At 29.3% G+C, this 15,324-nt stretch overlaps 1 protein-coding gene and 1 long non-coding RNA gene across 2 annotated transcripts; one reads left to right on the forward strand and one right to left on the reverse strand.

The window, feature by feature from the left end:
- Positions 1–24: 24 nt before the first annotated feature.
- Positions 25–14,079, reverse strand: LOC111034170. Its single transcript, XR_002604498.1, has 4 exons — positions 13,919–14,079; positions 5,095–5,163; positions 920–975; positions 25–843 (listed from the first exon to the last, which is right to left on the reverse strand). It is a non-coding gene; the product is annotated as an uncharacterized LOC111034170 (long non-coding RNA).
- LOC111034093 (eukaryotic initiation factor 4A) lies at positions 9,597–15,151 on the forward strand. The gene is made up of 5 exons (XM_022315166.1): positions 9,597–9,758; positions 11,410–11,794; positions 11,861–12,236; positions 12,299–12,801; positions 13,971–15,151. The coding sequence occupies exons 2-4, from the start codon at positions 11,423–11,425 to the stop codon at positions 12,784–12,786; spliced, it is 1,236 nt and encodes a 411-aa protein (XP_022170858.1). The 5' UTR covers positions 9,597–9,758; positions 11,410–11,422; the 3' UTR covers positions 12,787–12,801; positions 13,971–15,151.
- Positions 15,152–15,324: the final 173 nt, after the last annotated feature.

The raw sequence follows: 15,324 nt of genomic DNA on the forward strand, positions 1-15,324 counted from the left end.
ATCAATGACTTATTTGTGTACCTTAAAATAAATAAGTTTCTTCTATTTTGTACATTATATTATCTATATTTTAATTATAATAAAATAACACTAAGAATACATTGATTTTATAATGAAGTTTTAACTTTAACTATACATGTACCCTTGTACCAATTGTTTTATATGCATTTTTGTCTGGAATTTAGTGTTCTAAAAAAAAGCATTATCAAATATAAAAAATTCTTTCAACCACAATAATACTTCATTGGTTTTTAATATCTCAACATTTTTCTTTTCACTTAGACATCAAAATACCAAAAGTCAACTGTTAATAAATAATTGAAGTACTTATAGAAACTTACTTTAGACCTGTAAAGTTTGATGTAAACATGATCAAAAATCTTTTAAAAATTGGTCGTCATACTCTTTATTTCCACCTGGACTTTTCAGTTTATAGATCGCAATATCATATTAGCTTATTATTAAAAATAAATATATTATTCATTAATAATATACACTCCTTTTTTTTGTCTAGTATGTCTTTGGGATTACCTAATAAAAAATAAATTAAGATATTGCATAGTATGTATTATATTAATGTTTGCATACAATTATTGGTAATGGTAGGTACCTATCCACTATACGTCTATACAAATTACATGTTACTACAATATTACTTTTAGACCTACAGTCGAAATGTTTAATATATAACGCTTCTAAAGTCTAGATGAAATATTACACATAGAATAAGTAGATATTTATTATCTTATAACCGCCTATTAGGATAGCAATCATAGTTTTTGAACTTATGGTAATGAATCATTCTTCCACAATAGCAATGACTTCGATTTCCACAAGCGCATTCTGTAAATAATATAGTTAAATTGTCTATTAGTGTCTAAGGTGCTAAAGTTTTTAATGTATAATATTAATTTCCCACCAATGGTAATTTAGCCACTTGATATGTAGATCTGGCCGGATACGGTTCTTTTACAACTGTAAATAAATCAATCGACAGTAACAAAATTATTATCCACAATATTGATTATTATTTATTGCTAGGTACCTACAATAAATAAAAAACTAGCTATATTAACCATTACATTTGACTGTAAAGTATAATGTATACTACTATACTGGTAATTATGAGTATAATTTGGTCGATTTTCCAATAATATATTTTAAAAATAGAGATTTTGGTGAACGATTTCGAAATCGGTCACACAAATTTACAATAATTATTGTCGTAAAAAAAATTGTAAAATTGATTTTTTTCATTTGGTGTGAAAGGAGCACTTTGCTAATTTTTGAGGGGAGTGAAATCCTGTACAAATCAAACATTTTTATGATGAGGGCTGTAGAAAGTTAGAAACGTTTCTACATATTTCCTAAAAAATGTACAAAAATAGTTTTTAATTATAAATTGTAAATTGTAATGTACATTGCATATAATTTGCGTGAATAAAATTGTATAGAAGTAAAATTTACCGTGGCACTTAATTCAATATTTGGATACAGATAACCGAAAAAAAGTTTAGGGGCATCGTATTGTTATGTGCTCACGAGTATGGGGTATGGGCATGGCCTATTAGTATAAATGTATAATACGCGTGGCTAATGGCTAGTGTGCATTGTGTAACTGACAGACGTGAAAAAATGGTCTGAATACAAATACCAGAATGAATACCTAACCCAATACCTAAATTAATAGATAAGGATGATATTTTGTTGTCTCTGTTTCTCCTACATTCATGCATTCTCACACACAGTAATGCAGTATAATAATAATTTAAACGTCTACTATTTCGATATTTTTTTTTTCAATTGATGTTATTATGCAATCACCAAATTAGGTGATTAGGAATTCGGTTACAGATCATGGTAAATAATCGTGGCGTACCGATTAGCCTACAATTTGATTTACCGACACATTATATAGTTCAAAATTAATTATGCTTATTAGTTTATTATTTATTATTTATAAATTATGATTGTTACATACAAGGCTGCAACATATATAAGTAAATTACTTATAAAAATTACGAATATTGTTCAAGTTAACTCTATATTGACTATGTATGTATAAACTATAATCATACACTATTTCACTTATCTTTATTTTTTAGCCTAAATAAATTGTAATTTAAAATGTTGTTTGAAAAAAGTTTATTATTACCTCATTCAAATCTATAAATGCTATGGGTTACTTTTTACTTTTACTTTACAAATGACAATCTTTCTTCTCATTTTAGAATTTGAGTGGAGTATAAATGTATTGATTTTATTATAAGTGAAGTTTTTTTTTAAAATATAATACAAGATCATCATGATCTCATAACTCATAAATTTGTTTTAATGGAATTCAAAAAAAGTTTAGCGTTAATCCACATACATTTTTTCATGAGTTATTGTATTTCAAATTGTGAAGACATGTGTACAACATATTGACATGGACACATGGTAGTCTACTGTCTTACGTTTTCAAGATAGATGTTGGTCCTGGCTTCGTCAGTATTATAGTGATTAGGTATTGATAAATGATTCGGGATTCCACATAGTACATACTTCACATTATTTTAAGTAACAATATTTTACATTTTTACCCATTATAATATTATCAAGCACTCGACAAATTGACAATACAATATTTAATATTTACTAACTGTCAATAATATCATACTATCGTCTACCATAGTTTAGTTTATTTAACATTTTGATAGTAAATTAGTAAATAGTAGATTTCCGCATTCAAATTATTTTTATATTTTGTGAAATTACGATATGTCTGAGCCCTAAAACTTTTTTCTTATTATTATCGGAGAATGGAGACCGGTTTACTTGTTGGTAAAATAAGTAGAGCCGGTGGCGCCGAAGTTTTTAAAATGTGGTGGGGTAATTTCAAAACTTCGCGGCCTCGATATATTAATTATTTAGTATAGAAGTACCTGGTCCTGCTCTAATTTATATTTACTCATAATCATGGTGACATGGATTTAATACTCATGCTCATAATAAAGTTATGATGTAAATAAAGTGTGGCCACATTTTTAAAAAAAGAGGTCGCGCCATGGCCCGATATTAGCATGGACTTCGACGCCACTGAGTAGAGCCGTATAAGTAGTCAGCTAATTGTGTGTTGGCGAATCGAGCCAGCACCAAAATTATTTAGTCAACCAATCTACCATTAGTTACTGGAATACACAGATATCTCGGTGAGGGAGGGCGTAAATTAATTACACTAGTAAAAATTAATCCTCAGTAATCAGTATAGGTACATCTATAGAGTCTGTTGTCTACTAGTTATTACTGAAATACAGATCGAGTTTCCCAGTTGCCCACTTGTTTGATTCTTAATAAATCCACCAACACTAATCTCTAATGTGTAAATTAGTCATAAAGAAGTCATCTTTACTATAGACTTATCATGATTAGAAATGATGAAATTATTAATATTTGAAAATGCTCATAATTCACTTGAAAATTAAAATATCGTAAAAACAAACTGAGGGAACACGGATAATGTTCTTACCTAAAAGTTTGATAATACATTTACTGTAATATCATTTTTTTTATATGTGTTCAGAGTTCAAGTGTTTGAAAAAATTGTAATGTGTATAATCACGAATATAAGTAAACAATTCGTACAATTTCAATGACGTGGTACACTTACAGCCGACATAGCTGACAACGTTAGGCGTTAGACATATCTAAGGTACAGGCTTACAGCAGGGCGAGTTCCCCGGTTTTATTTTTTAATTTAATCTGTGTTCATTACAAACGGTTTGAAATCCGGTTCCATTCTTAATTCTTACTGAATAGTTTGAGTTGAGTGTACTAAAATAATTTTAACGCCTTGTCGCCATTATATAAATATAAAATAATAATAATAATAATAATAATAATATAAACTACCTATATATTATATATGCATGCGTCATAGTGTCATACGATAAAATATGTTCAGCTCGAAAATAAGACCGGCTCGATTACGATTGACGACGATTATATTATGAGCGGTTACGGCGTTTCATCAAATAGGGCAACCGTGTACCAGGACCCCATAGAAGCGAATCGGTCAAATGTTTAAAGTTTAAACATAGCGTATTTTAATTTTCAGCGCAGCGAAAGAGAATGCAGCATGCGATTATGGGCCCCTTGTACCGTGGTCGACCGCTGAGAACGAAAACGCATCCGGGTAGTAATGACTGGCAAGTATTTATTGTTTCAGTATATTATCTAAATCAGTATCTCGTCGTACCGCTCAGTGTACTAAAAATCGTTAATTTTTCTACGTCGGACACTCGGACCTCGAATCGTGATTATTTGTGACTTCCCTTACTCTTGTTTAAACTTTTCTTTTTTATGATTTTTGGTTTTTTCTCTTCGTGTCCTGCTAGTCTCACACATTAGTGTGATTTTTTACGTTATTATGAAATACCAAGAGGAGTAGAGGACTATCGCCAACACATCAAACCAACAAAAATAATTGGGGACCTCGAACGGCTGAACTTTTGTATCCCCCTTGTAGTATATGTTTTGATTTGCGGGCCTCTCCTAGAAAAATATTAAAAAATGTTTCTATTTTGTAATTGTTTGCTTATTTTTTACCTTGTAAAGTTACTCGAAACTATTAACATATTAAACTTTATATATTATAGACCTGCCCTAGAACATTTTTTTTTACACGGAAACCTTATGATTCGAGCTTTATACGTATTAAATACACACACACGCACACACCCCACAGGGTTATTCGCCAAAAAAAATTTCCCCCCCCACCACCATTTTTTCTTTAATGATGAATTAATTAAATAATTATAATATTTATAAGTACACTTATAAGGACCTAGATATTCAGATATATACATTTCATATTTTAGGTAGGTAGATCATATTAGACCAACTACCTAACAAGTAATAACTATACATAGGTATTTAAACATTTTAAATAATATAGTATCATAGGCATTTACTTATACCTATATAATATGCTACCTATTCACATTAAAAATAATTATTCATTTATTTTTAAATTGAACAATATATTATGGATATCGGCTATTTAATATTATTTAGTTAATATTTATAACTATAAAAAACTATGATCATAATTACATTCTTGATAGACTTCGTTGACAAACTTGGCATTGTTAATGTCACTCAGCAGTATTGTGGTCTTAGCAACTGGAAAATATAATGACGAATACAAATAAATAATATATATTTTGCATTTATGTGTGTAAATGAGTAATACCTATATGTTTATTGCGTATAATGTATATTAATATATTATACTTATTACTTATATATACGTAGGTACAATATACTTGTAACTTATAAACCTAGATAGGTAAAATTAAAATCAAATAGGTTACTTTGTATAAATATATAATCCGTTTATATTTTGTAAGTTCTATATAGGTAAGTAGTAAGGTATATGCATCTAGAGTCTAGATTATGTAGATCGTAAGATCGAAAGTTATAAGTAACCTATAGATATGTTATAAGACACGAGATTCAAAATGTGTATAAATAAAAATGCAATGTATCTAGTAAAGTACCCATTATCTATTCATTATCATTATAATATGTATTAATATTTTAGATTCTGAGATCTATTTTAGACGGATGGATTGATTTTACAAAGATGTGGGTTTTTTTTTTAATTTATAAGTAGTCGAAATAATGATTCAATTTTCAACTTCAGTATATTTTTCCGGTGGGAAAGTGAATCTAGTTGGTGCATTTGGGAGGGCAAAATTCAATATTCTTAATAGTTTTCGAAAGCGCTTGTAAAAACAAACAATGAATTTAGAAAAACCGGGAATTTTAATTTTTGGTGTAACAAAAAAAAATGATCGAAGATGCATGAAACTTTCACTGAATGTATATGTTAGCAATTTCTATACACACCATCAAATTGATGACTCATGTTAAGCTATTTATAGGCATGAGAAATTTTCGATTATTTCTAGTTTTTTTTAAAAATTAATATCAATAAAAACATTTTTGCTTAGCCAAAAAACTTGAAAATGTATTTCAAGATTCCTCGTAAGCTGTTGTCAGTGGAAATTTAAAAAAAGGTGTGGGTAAATCAACAAAAAACTTTTATGCGTCTGAAGTTTTATTTTTGACAAAATACTTTAAAACCACGAACATATACTAATTATTTTAAGTTAGAAATTCATAAATGAAATTAACCTATCATAGTATTAATGTATAACACCAAAACAATTCACTTCAATCACAATAATATCAATAATCATCATATATATTAAGTAATAAGTAATATTATAGGCTTACAGGCCGTCTTTTTTCAGATCGTTTTTCGTCAGTAGGTACACTGTACACATCCTTTACGGTGATCCACATGTGACATCCGCTTACCCGCTTTTTTTTCTATTTATATATACACATTAATAATTTATTTATTATAAATTTAAAAAATGAACTTTTACAGACATTATACATTATACGTATATTATACGTGCAGCCGTGTAGCCGTGTAGGTTATCGCGAATAGATTCATCATTGCTGTTCCAACTATCGAAAGTTACGAAATGATAATCAACATATAATAATATTCATTCAATATTCAAACTTGTTTAAAATTTGTATGGGTAGCTTTAAATCTCAGAACGATTAAAATAATATAGGTATACATTATACTTAAGTTAAATTCAACTATATGATATACTTACGTATTATAACTATTATAAGAATATTTTTAGAGAAATATAATATTTTAATTATGGGCATTTTAAATATACTTAGTATGTGTTAAAAATGTACACACTTCTACCATAACATTAAATTTAATTTTCCCAACGTTTCCTGCCGATATCAATTCGATAAATTTAATTTATGTTCAATTTGAATTGGATTTGTATTACTTATTGTTATTTACTTGTGTATACAAAATATTATCAATACGAGTAGGTATACGATGAATGATGATGACATCACTATAATTGAATCATCTATTATTTGTCAAATATCGTTTTGGCTATTGAGTTCAATTGAACCAAATAATATATTGTGTGTCTTTTATAAGTTATACAATATTGTAAATTATTAGACAGAGACGGTGGAGTAAAAACAGAAAACGTTAAGAGTGGTCCACAAGTCTCCTGCAATTGCTTATTGTGTAAATAACACCAGTATTAATTTACTATACGTTTACACTCAGGCGTATTGGGTATAGCTTTGTTTAGCCGGTTTAAGACTATAGTACATTAGTAGGTACGTGACGGTTCTACAATGTACCATAGATTAAATATACTTATATTAAATATTAAATATATATTATATTTAATCTATGAATGTACCTACTATCTATATACTATTCATTAATTATTAAAATATGATACATAAAATGTTTACAGTGCTGAACAGACAAATATGTCCAAAACTAACCAATTTAACCTTTGTAGGGATAGAAAAATCATATGACATTTATGTAAGACGAGTGTTAATTTATTATTTTTAATGAATAACATACTATCAATGATTTTCTTAATATTTATGATATAATAATTAAAATATAGTACAATAATATGATATTTATTCATTAAGATTGTCTCAGATTGCGTCTAAATTGTTAATGTTCAGTGATATCTATTATTCTAATAATTATGTATATACGTGGTCTTGGCTGTCCATTATCATTCTGAGGTTTAACTATTTTAGTAATGAATCTTTTTAATTTTAATGTCTGTAATATTAGTACATATATTCTATGGTAGTGTTATCAAACCGATATCCATTTTAATGGACATTTGCTTTTATTATTTTTGAATAAAGGGTGATAAGTAATAATTAATAAGTAATATTATCATAAGATCTATATTTATATAAATTTTAAAGCACTATTTTATTAATGTAACCTATATTTCTAAATTTATATTGTATTATTCTTTTGTTTGTATAAAGTAGTAAGTACTCTAATTGTCAAAAAGTAACCACGAATAATGTTTTTAAATCACAATAAAATAACTTAAATCATTATTCTTGGTTATTTAATATGTAATTTCGTCTACATTTCAACATAAAATAACTAAAAAAAAACTGTAGCTTAATACGCTTAATAAATAATAATACTGTATTACTGCTTTCAAGTAGTAAATACAAAATTGTTTAAATGTTCAATAGATTATGTAATAATTATTGTCCTGTTTGGTGAGGAAACATCCAATGAAACGGTGGGGAGGGGGGAGTCTTAGATTCAAGTTTAAACATAATATTGAGTATGGATAACATTCAAGTGACAAGTTTGACGTTTGTTTAAATTTGTATTAGTTTCATCAGTATTAAGTTAAATACGCATTATAAACATAATATTATGCACTTAATTCGAAATAAAAGAAATTAATTTTCATATCTAACGACAACTTCCAAAAAATTGGATTCACGAAGGTAGGTCCAAGTACCTATACGATGGGCCAGAATCCCGAAAAAAAAGAACCAAAAGAGAACACAGAAAAAAAGAACAATATTTTAAATAATGTAGAATATATTAATTGATTATGAAAATTAGAAAAAAAAACATTTGTAAGTAGTGTGTAAAATGATCAGTGAGCACTATGCACAAGGAACACATAGAATTCATTAAAAACGGTCGGTATCCAATATCTTTAAGCAAAATGTATATTTAACTTAATATTTAAAAATATTGATTTCTTTTGAAAAATCTTGTTTTTATTTCATACAATTATTAGAAAAATTAAAAAAGATAACTTTTATTCTTCATCTTTATATAGGTAATATATTAAATATATTAATAATATTTTGTATTGAATGTAAGTGTGTAACGAAGTATGTAAGTGAATTTTGTTGTGATAGTAACTACTAATTTGCAATATTTTTTTTGATTAATAAACATTTTAAAACATGTGGATAATGAGTGATCTCTTTATACACTAATTACAAATGTATGTATTTTTTGTTTAATTTTCATAATAAATTAGTATTATATTTAAAATTTTTAAAAATTGTTCTTTTTTCCTTTGTCTCTTTTACCTATTACCGATGAGTCAATATGAGTTTGGGTCGAATAATGAATCAAAAGGATGGCAATTGGCAAAAATATGAAATTAATAATAACTGACGGGCAATAGCAATTATGATGATAAATGATAATCATGGGTTAAAAGATTTGATTTGAGTTAGTAGTCAACGTAGTCTGCAGGTGAGAGATCAAAATCCAAAAGGTAAAACCTATCAACTACGTGCACAATAACTACCGGGCACCGGCAAATGGCAATGGCGCGAGATAAAAGTGGCGCGATCACACATTATTCGTATTCTGTGGGCCGGGCCGTGGAGTGACGGTGCGTCACATGATCGGCGGGTGGTGGGAAGCGGTAGGCGATGGCGTTTTTGTTTATCAACAACGGCGGCAGTGGCAGTCAGTGTGTGATGGACGCACGCGGTGCCCAGTGTCGCCAACCAGTGTTGGATTCATGTCGATCCATGACCAGGCATGTGGGGAGGGTCTGGTCCGGCGGTTAATAGAAAAATAAGACGCGAGGGCGCGCACGCACTTCCATTATCGATCGTGGTTTTTAATGCGACGCGCGGTCACACTGCGTGCTAACCTCACCAAACGCTCGTCGATTGTACGCTATCCACCGTCTCTCACCCTATCTGCTTCTCTCTCTTCCGATTTCCTCTCGGCAAATCACATGTACTTTAAGCGTTTTCTACATTGTTCAATTGTAAAAATGTGTTCTCTTTAGATACATTTCTTCGTTTTGCGACTATAATCGTTTATACAGTATGTAAGTACACATTCACGTTTTTATTTTAACTCTGGCGCGATGTATTCTTGCAAACGCGCTATTTTTGTCGGCCGACTGGCGGTCGGATATGGCCGCCTGACGTCCACATCATGGACGGCCGTTGTATCATCGCGCGAGCCTTGTCATCCCCGCCATCCGACGGCTGTGGCTGCTCGGGTCGTAGACCAGTAGTATATTTGTCACTTAGACGGTGTTCGCGCCATTTGCTATTAAGGGTGTTCGTCACGTGGGACCGCCCTTGGGCAGGTGCCCTTATGGACTTCAAGTTTGGGTCGCTTTTTAGGTTAAGCTCCTGGTGTATGTGCCCTGGCTTGTCGACTTGGACTTGAAATTTGTTATGTGAAAAGGTCTGCTCTTAACGACTTAAGCGTAGAGAGATTGACCGTAGTATTGTTCAGTATTTAACTTATGGTTAGATGTATCTAGATTCCAGGCCCTCCAAGTGTTCAATGATGGCAGTGGTTAGGGCTGATTGTGCGCTAAATAATTTGGTTTCAAAGTCTCTTATTCTCCTTAATTTAGCTTTGTAAAGATTTACATTAACCATTTTAGATTTAATGAAATCTATTGTTATTTAAGTGTTGGTGTTATTTTACTGCGTTAGTTTTGTCTTATAATTATTTATATTAATGTATTTGGTCACTAAGCTGCATATTTAATGATTCGGTTAAATTGTATCATAGAAAATTTAATGAATTTATTATATTAATGTGCTACTATCGAGGCAATAGAAAACGTTAGATTTATTCAAGGCCAATTGAATCTTTGTCTTTGATTATGTACCTGCTTTTACCTTAATCGTTTGTGTTTAAGTAAAATTTGAAATTCGGTTGTAGTTACATCACTAACCTAATATTAGTGAGTATTAATGGTTAATAGAATCTTCAAATACAATATTAATTCCTATTTATATATTTTAGTTTTAATTAAAATAACTTTAAAGATACGTTAGAAACTTTTAACTAAATTCATTACATTTTCTAATACTAAATGTGAAACCATGAGTTACAAAATTATTGGGTATTAACTAATTCAAATTAAAAATTATTATTTACCTCAATAAATTATCAATATTACGTAGTAAATCAATTAAACAGTTTTAGTCTGATGATAACTTGTATTTTTTATCAAGTAAATGTTTAAAGTAATTAAATTGTACTTGTAGTGTCGATTCTTAAGTGAAGTTTTGTCGGATGATTTATTAGATATAATAGGGACAACACTAATTCATTATTAAATAAATGTATTTTACTTAAATTGGATTCTATTTTTTTTTCATGGTCAAGTTAAAACAATATTTAATTACATCGTATTATTGTGTTATTTTTGTTGTATATCCAATTAATAAAAAAATCTTTAAAGTTACATAAATATTAATCATCATTTGACATTATTGTTATTTTTAACTATAATAATAAAAATTTGTTTTTCTCGAATTCCGTAGGAAATTAAAATGTAGTGTATCACTAAATGATAAATTTTAAAAAAATTGTTAGGTATGCTATTTTTTTTTTTTATCAACAATTTTGATTTTTTTAAATATTTGTGAGAATTTAACCTTGAAAGAATTATTGTCTATACATGTTATGTGTTTTAATTTTATAACCAATTTTAAATTTGTCGATTTCAGAATATTTTAAATAATGAATGCTAATGAGACGAAAAATGGACCCCCTAGTGAAACTAATGACTACTCAGGACCACCCGGCATGGATGTCGGTGGAACTATTGAGTCTGACTGGAAAGAAGTGGTCGACAACTTCGATGAGATGAATTTAAAAGAAGAATTATTGCGTGGTATCTATGGATATGGTTTTGAAAAGCCATCAGCTATTCAACAACGTGCTATTTTGCCATGCATCAAGGGGCATGATGTTATTGCTCAGGCCCAATCTGGTACTGGCAAGACGGCTACTTTTTCAATTTCTATTCTCCAACAAATTGATACAAGTTTGAATGAGTGCCAAGCACTCATTTTGGCACCAACGCGCGAATTGGCTCAACAAATTCAAAAGGTAAGCTTATCTTGAATTTTTGTTTGATTAGATTTTTAACTGTTTACGATGTAACATTGTTTTTAGGTGGTTATTGCTTTGGGTGACTTCATGAAAGCTGACTGTCATGCTTGCATTGGAGGAACAAACGTTCGTGATGACATGCGTAAGCTGGATACTGGATCCCATGTAGTGGTTGGCACTCCTGGCCGTGTTTATGACATGATTGCTAGAAAATCTCTACGAACTCAATTTATCAAGATATTTGTGTTGGATGAAGCTGATGAAATGTTGTCTCGAGGTTTCAAAGATCAAATTAAAGAGGTGTTCAAGTTCCTCGAAGAAGATATTCAGGTCATTCTGTTGTCTGCTACTATGCCCGAGGATGTTTTGGATGTGAGCACTCACTTCATGCGTAATCCTGTACGCATTCTTGTGCAGAAAGAAGAACTAACATTGGAGGGTATGTATAATAACCCTTAATTGGTTAGTATTTTCTTAGTTGATTAATTATTATTTATTTAGGAATCAAACAGTTCTACATCAATGTTACCAAAGAAGAATGGAAGTTTGATACTTTATGTGACTTGTACGACACTCTTAGTATCACCCAGGCTGTGATATTCTGTAACACACGTCGTAAGGTAGAGTGGTTGACTGAAAATATGCGATTGAAGACATTTACTGTATCAGCTATGCATGGAGAAATGGACCAACGTCAACGTGAGCTAATTATGCGTCAATTCCGTTCCGGCTCTAGTCGTGTTCTTATCACCACTGATTTGTTGGCTCGAGGCATTGATGTACAACAAGTCTCTTTGGTTATCAACTATGATTTGCCCTCCAATCGTGAGAACTACATTCACAGGATTGGACGTTCTGGCCGTTTCGGTCGTAAGGGAGTCGCCATTAATTTCATCACTGAAGACGACAAACGAGCAATGAAGGATATTGAATCGTTTTACAACACTCACGTGCTCGAGATGCCACAGAATGTGGCCGATCTGCTGTAGACATGCTTTGTATCTGTGAGTAGTTACTTTGAAACAAGTGAAATACAGCGTTCAAAAACGATTCAAATTTTCTTTTTTTTTTTATATATAAATACTTATATAAAAACAGAAAAACCATAAAAAAATTTAATTGAAACTATCCAATATTTTATCTTAAGCAGTTTTTTTCCTTTTCATTTTACTGTGTTTGAGTGACATGACTATTTCAACTATCCAATTTACGAAAATGATAAGTGCACATTTTAATACTTGGTATGTTTTGATTTTAAATAAAACTTATTATAAAATTTTCATTGCTTCATTTTACTTCCGTTTGATGATTCCTTCTCAGTTGTAAATATAATGTTGTCTTAAAATTGACAGCTTATTGAACATAATATTAATGTTCCTAAATGTTCAAAGTTTTATTTAAGACTGACGGTTGGTTATTATCAACACAAAAATAACTTACAAAATTATTGGAAAGTATTTGAATAAAATATAATGATTTTTATTTAAAATTACCAGTTAAGTTCTTCTTAAACAGGAGTGTGACATTCTTTAGGGGCGTCACCTTAAAAGATAAACACCAAATGAACAAGTTGGCTTGTAAAATGTTGTTGACAATTTAGTATGAATAATGGACTCATTATATTTGATGGCCTCTTCAAAACAAATACATTTGTGAGAGTTGTGAATCAGAAAAAGTTGCGCATCATGTTAGAACAACTGATGTTTTTTAAATTTCTTATTAGTTAGGTTAGGTTTAAAATTTTAGTTGAGATGATAATTCCACTAAAATTTATATTAAGAATTATAATTTGTATCATGGTACTTTTATATAAAAAATACAATCATTTTCAACATTTTGCTAAGGCCTATATTTAATGTATGACGTGGAGAATGTCCAAATCTATTATTTTTTAATGTGTTTTACTCAAAACACCAATACCTAATAATAAACAAACAAACAAACTAAAAGTGACATTTGCATTTTTTGTTTTTAGTTTCGAATATATGTTATTAATTGAACAGTTAAATACATTTTGATTAAGACGTTATTAAAGAAGCTATTAAATAAAATTGTTGGTGATGTTATTGAAGCATTTATTAAATGTTCATAACACATTTATTATTGTATTTTCACTCTTACTTTTATCGAATGAAGTGCCAGCATGTTTAAGTATCGAATGGATATTTTTTAGTGACTGCCTAGCCTCAGCCGCTGCTCCACCCTCAACCGGTTTCAACGTCTTCTCATCTAGGCCTAAAGAACCAGAAACATACAACACATTGCCCGCCTGCACCGCCTGACTAAGATTAAAAGTAAAATACAATTTTAATTCTTTTTTTGTAAATGGTAAAAATGTTTTCTTATAAAAATTTGATTAAAAAAACTAAACATTGTAAAGGTTCAATAGTACTTACTTGTAAGCTCCAGGAAGTTTTGGAACCAACGGGGAGTTTATTATTTTCCTTATTACACTCATAATATTATTATTCTTATTATGTTCAAAAATATTTCAATGAGCTATAATATTTTTCTATCGATCACATCAATATTCTACTAAAACGTTAACTCAACCTCCTGTTAAAAGATAATCACTACTACCACATTCATAATAACCAGATTTATATTTAGTAATTAACCAATAAATAGGTACACATTAACTTTATTCTACTAATTAGGTTATAGGTAATGAGGTCATTAATATTATTTCAGTAACCTAGTTGCTATTAGTTTTAATTTGTATTCTCATATCTCAGTTAACAGAAATGTAATTATTTCTGTTTCCTTTGTTTGGTATAGCTTTAATGTTTAGTAATAATATTTATTTTTAAATACTGAGAGATAACTTTTTTAGTTTTTGCATTATGATAATATATTATAGTAACATTTTATATTTTCATAATCATTTCATAATAATATTCTAATGATTAATTTATTTCATGTGATTTATATGGGGTGTTCAGTATTTTATTATATTTATATTTATTTATTTTTAATTTTCTGTGGTACATTTAATACCGATGTCTAATGATTTATTATTAGACGTAACTGTGGGAATTTATATTTCAAGTTTTTGCACTTTTTTTATAACTGCCTAGAGAACATGATTTTTGTATATAATAATTTTAAAATTGAGTTACATTATTGAGTGTTTTTCTAAAACTAAAAGTTTGAAGTAGTTTAATGCGTGTTTTTTTTTTAAAGGAAATTGTTCATAATACAATTTACTCCTCGTTAAGTTCATAGTAAATACTTTCATTTTTTACTTGTTTTCCTTAAATTTGTATGTACCTATATTATATAAATTTTTTTTTCGTTTTGAAACCAGTTAGGGTAAGAGATAAGCATGTGTAATATATGCATAATAATAAAAAACAAAAATCAAAAATGTGTTTTATTTTGTTTACATGTCTATGAGTTATTGTGCTCGTCATGGTTTTATACTGATTCCGTGAATAATATTATGTTATAATGGTATAGATTTTTTTCTTTAGTCAAATATTTAATGTTTCATATTTATTGATCCCCCTTTATCAATACATGTTATT

Source organism: Myzus persicae, unplaced genomic scaffold, assembly GCF_001856785.1.
Source record: "Myzus persicae strain clone G006 unplaced genomic scaffold, MPER_G0061.0, whole genome shotgun sequence".
Classification (NCBI taxonomy): domain Eukaryota; kingdom Metazoa; phylum Arthropoda; class Insecta; order Hemiptera; family Aphididae; genus Myzus; species Myzus persicae.

Coding starts and splice junctions, on each gene's coding strand:
- LOC111034093 (XM_022315166.1), top strand. CDS start 11,423: ATGAATGCTAATGAGACGAAAAATGGACCCCCTAGTGAAACTAATGAC. Junction 11,795..11,860: donor TGGCTCAACAAATTCAAAAG/GTAAGCTTATCT, acceptor CATTGTTTTTAG/GTGGTTATTGCTTTGGGTGA. Junction 12,237..12,298: donor AGAAGAACTAACATTGGAGG/GTATGTATAATA, acceptor TTATTTATTTAG/GAATCAAACAGTTCTACATC.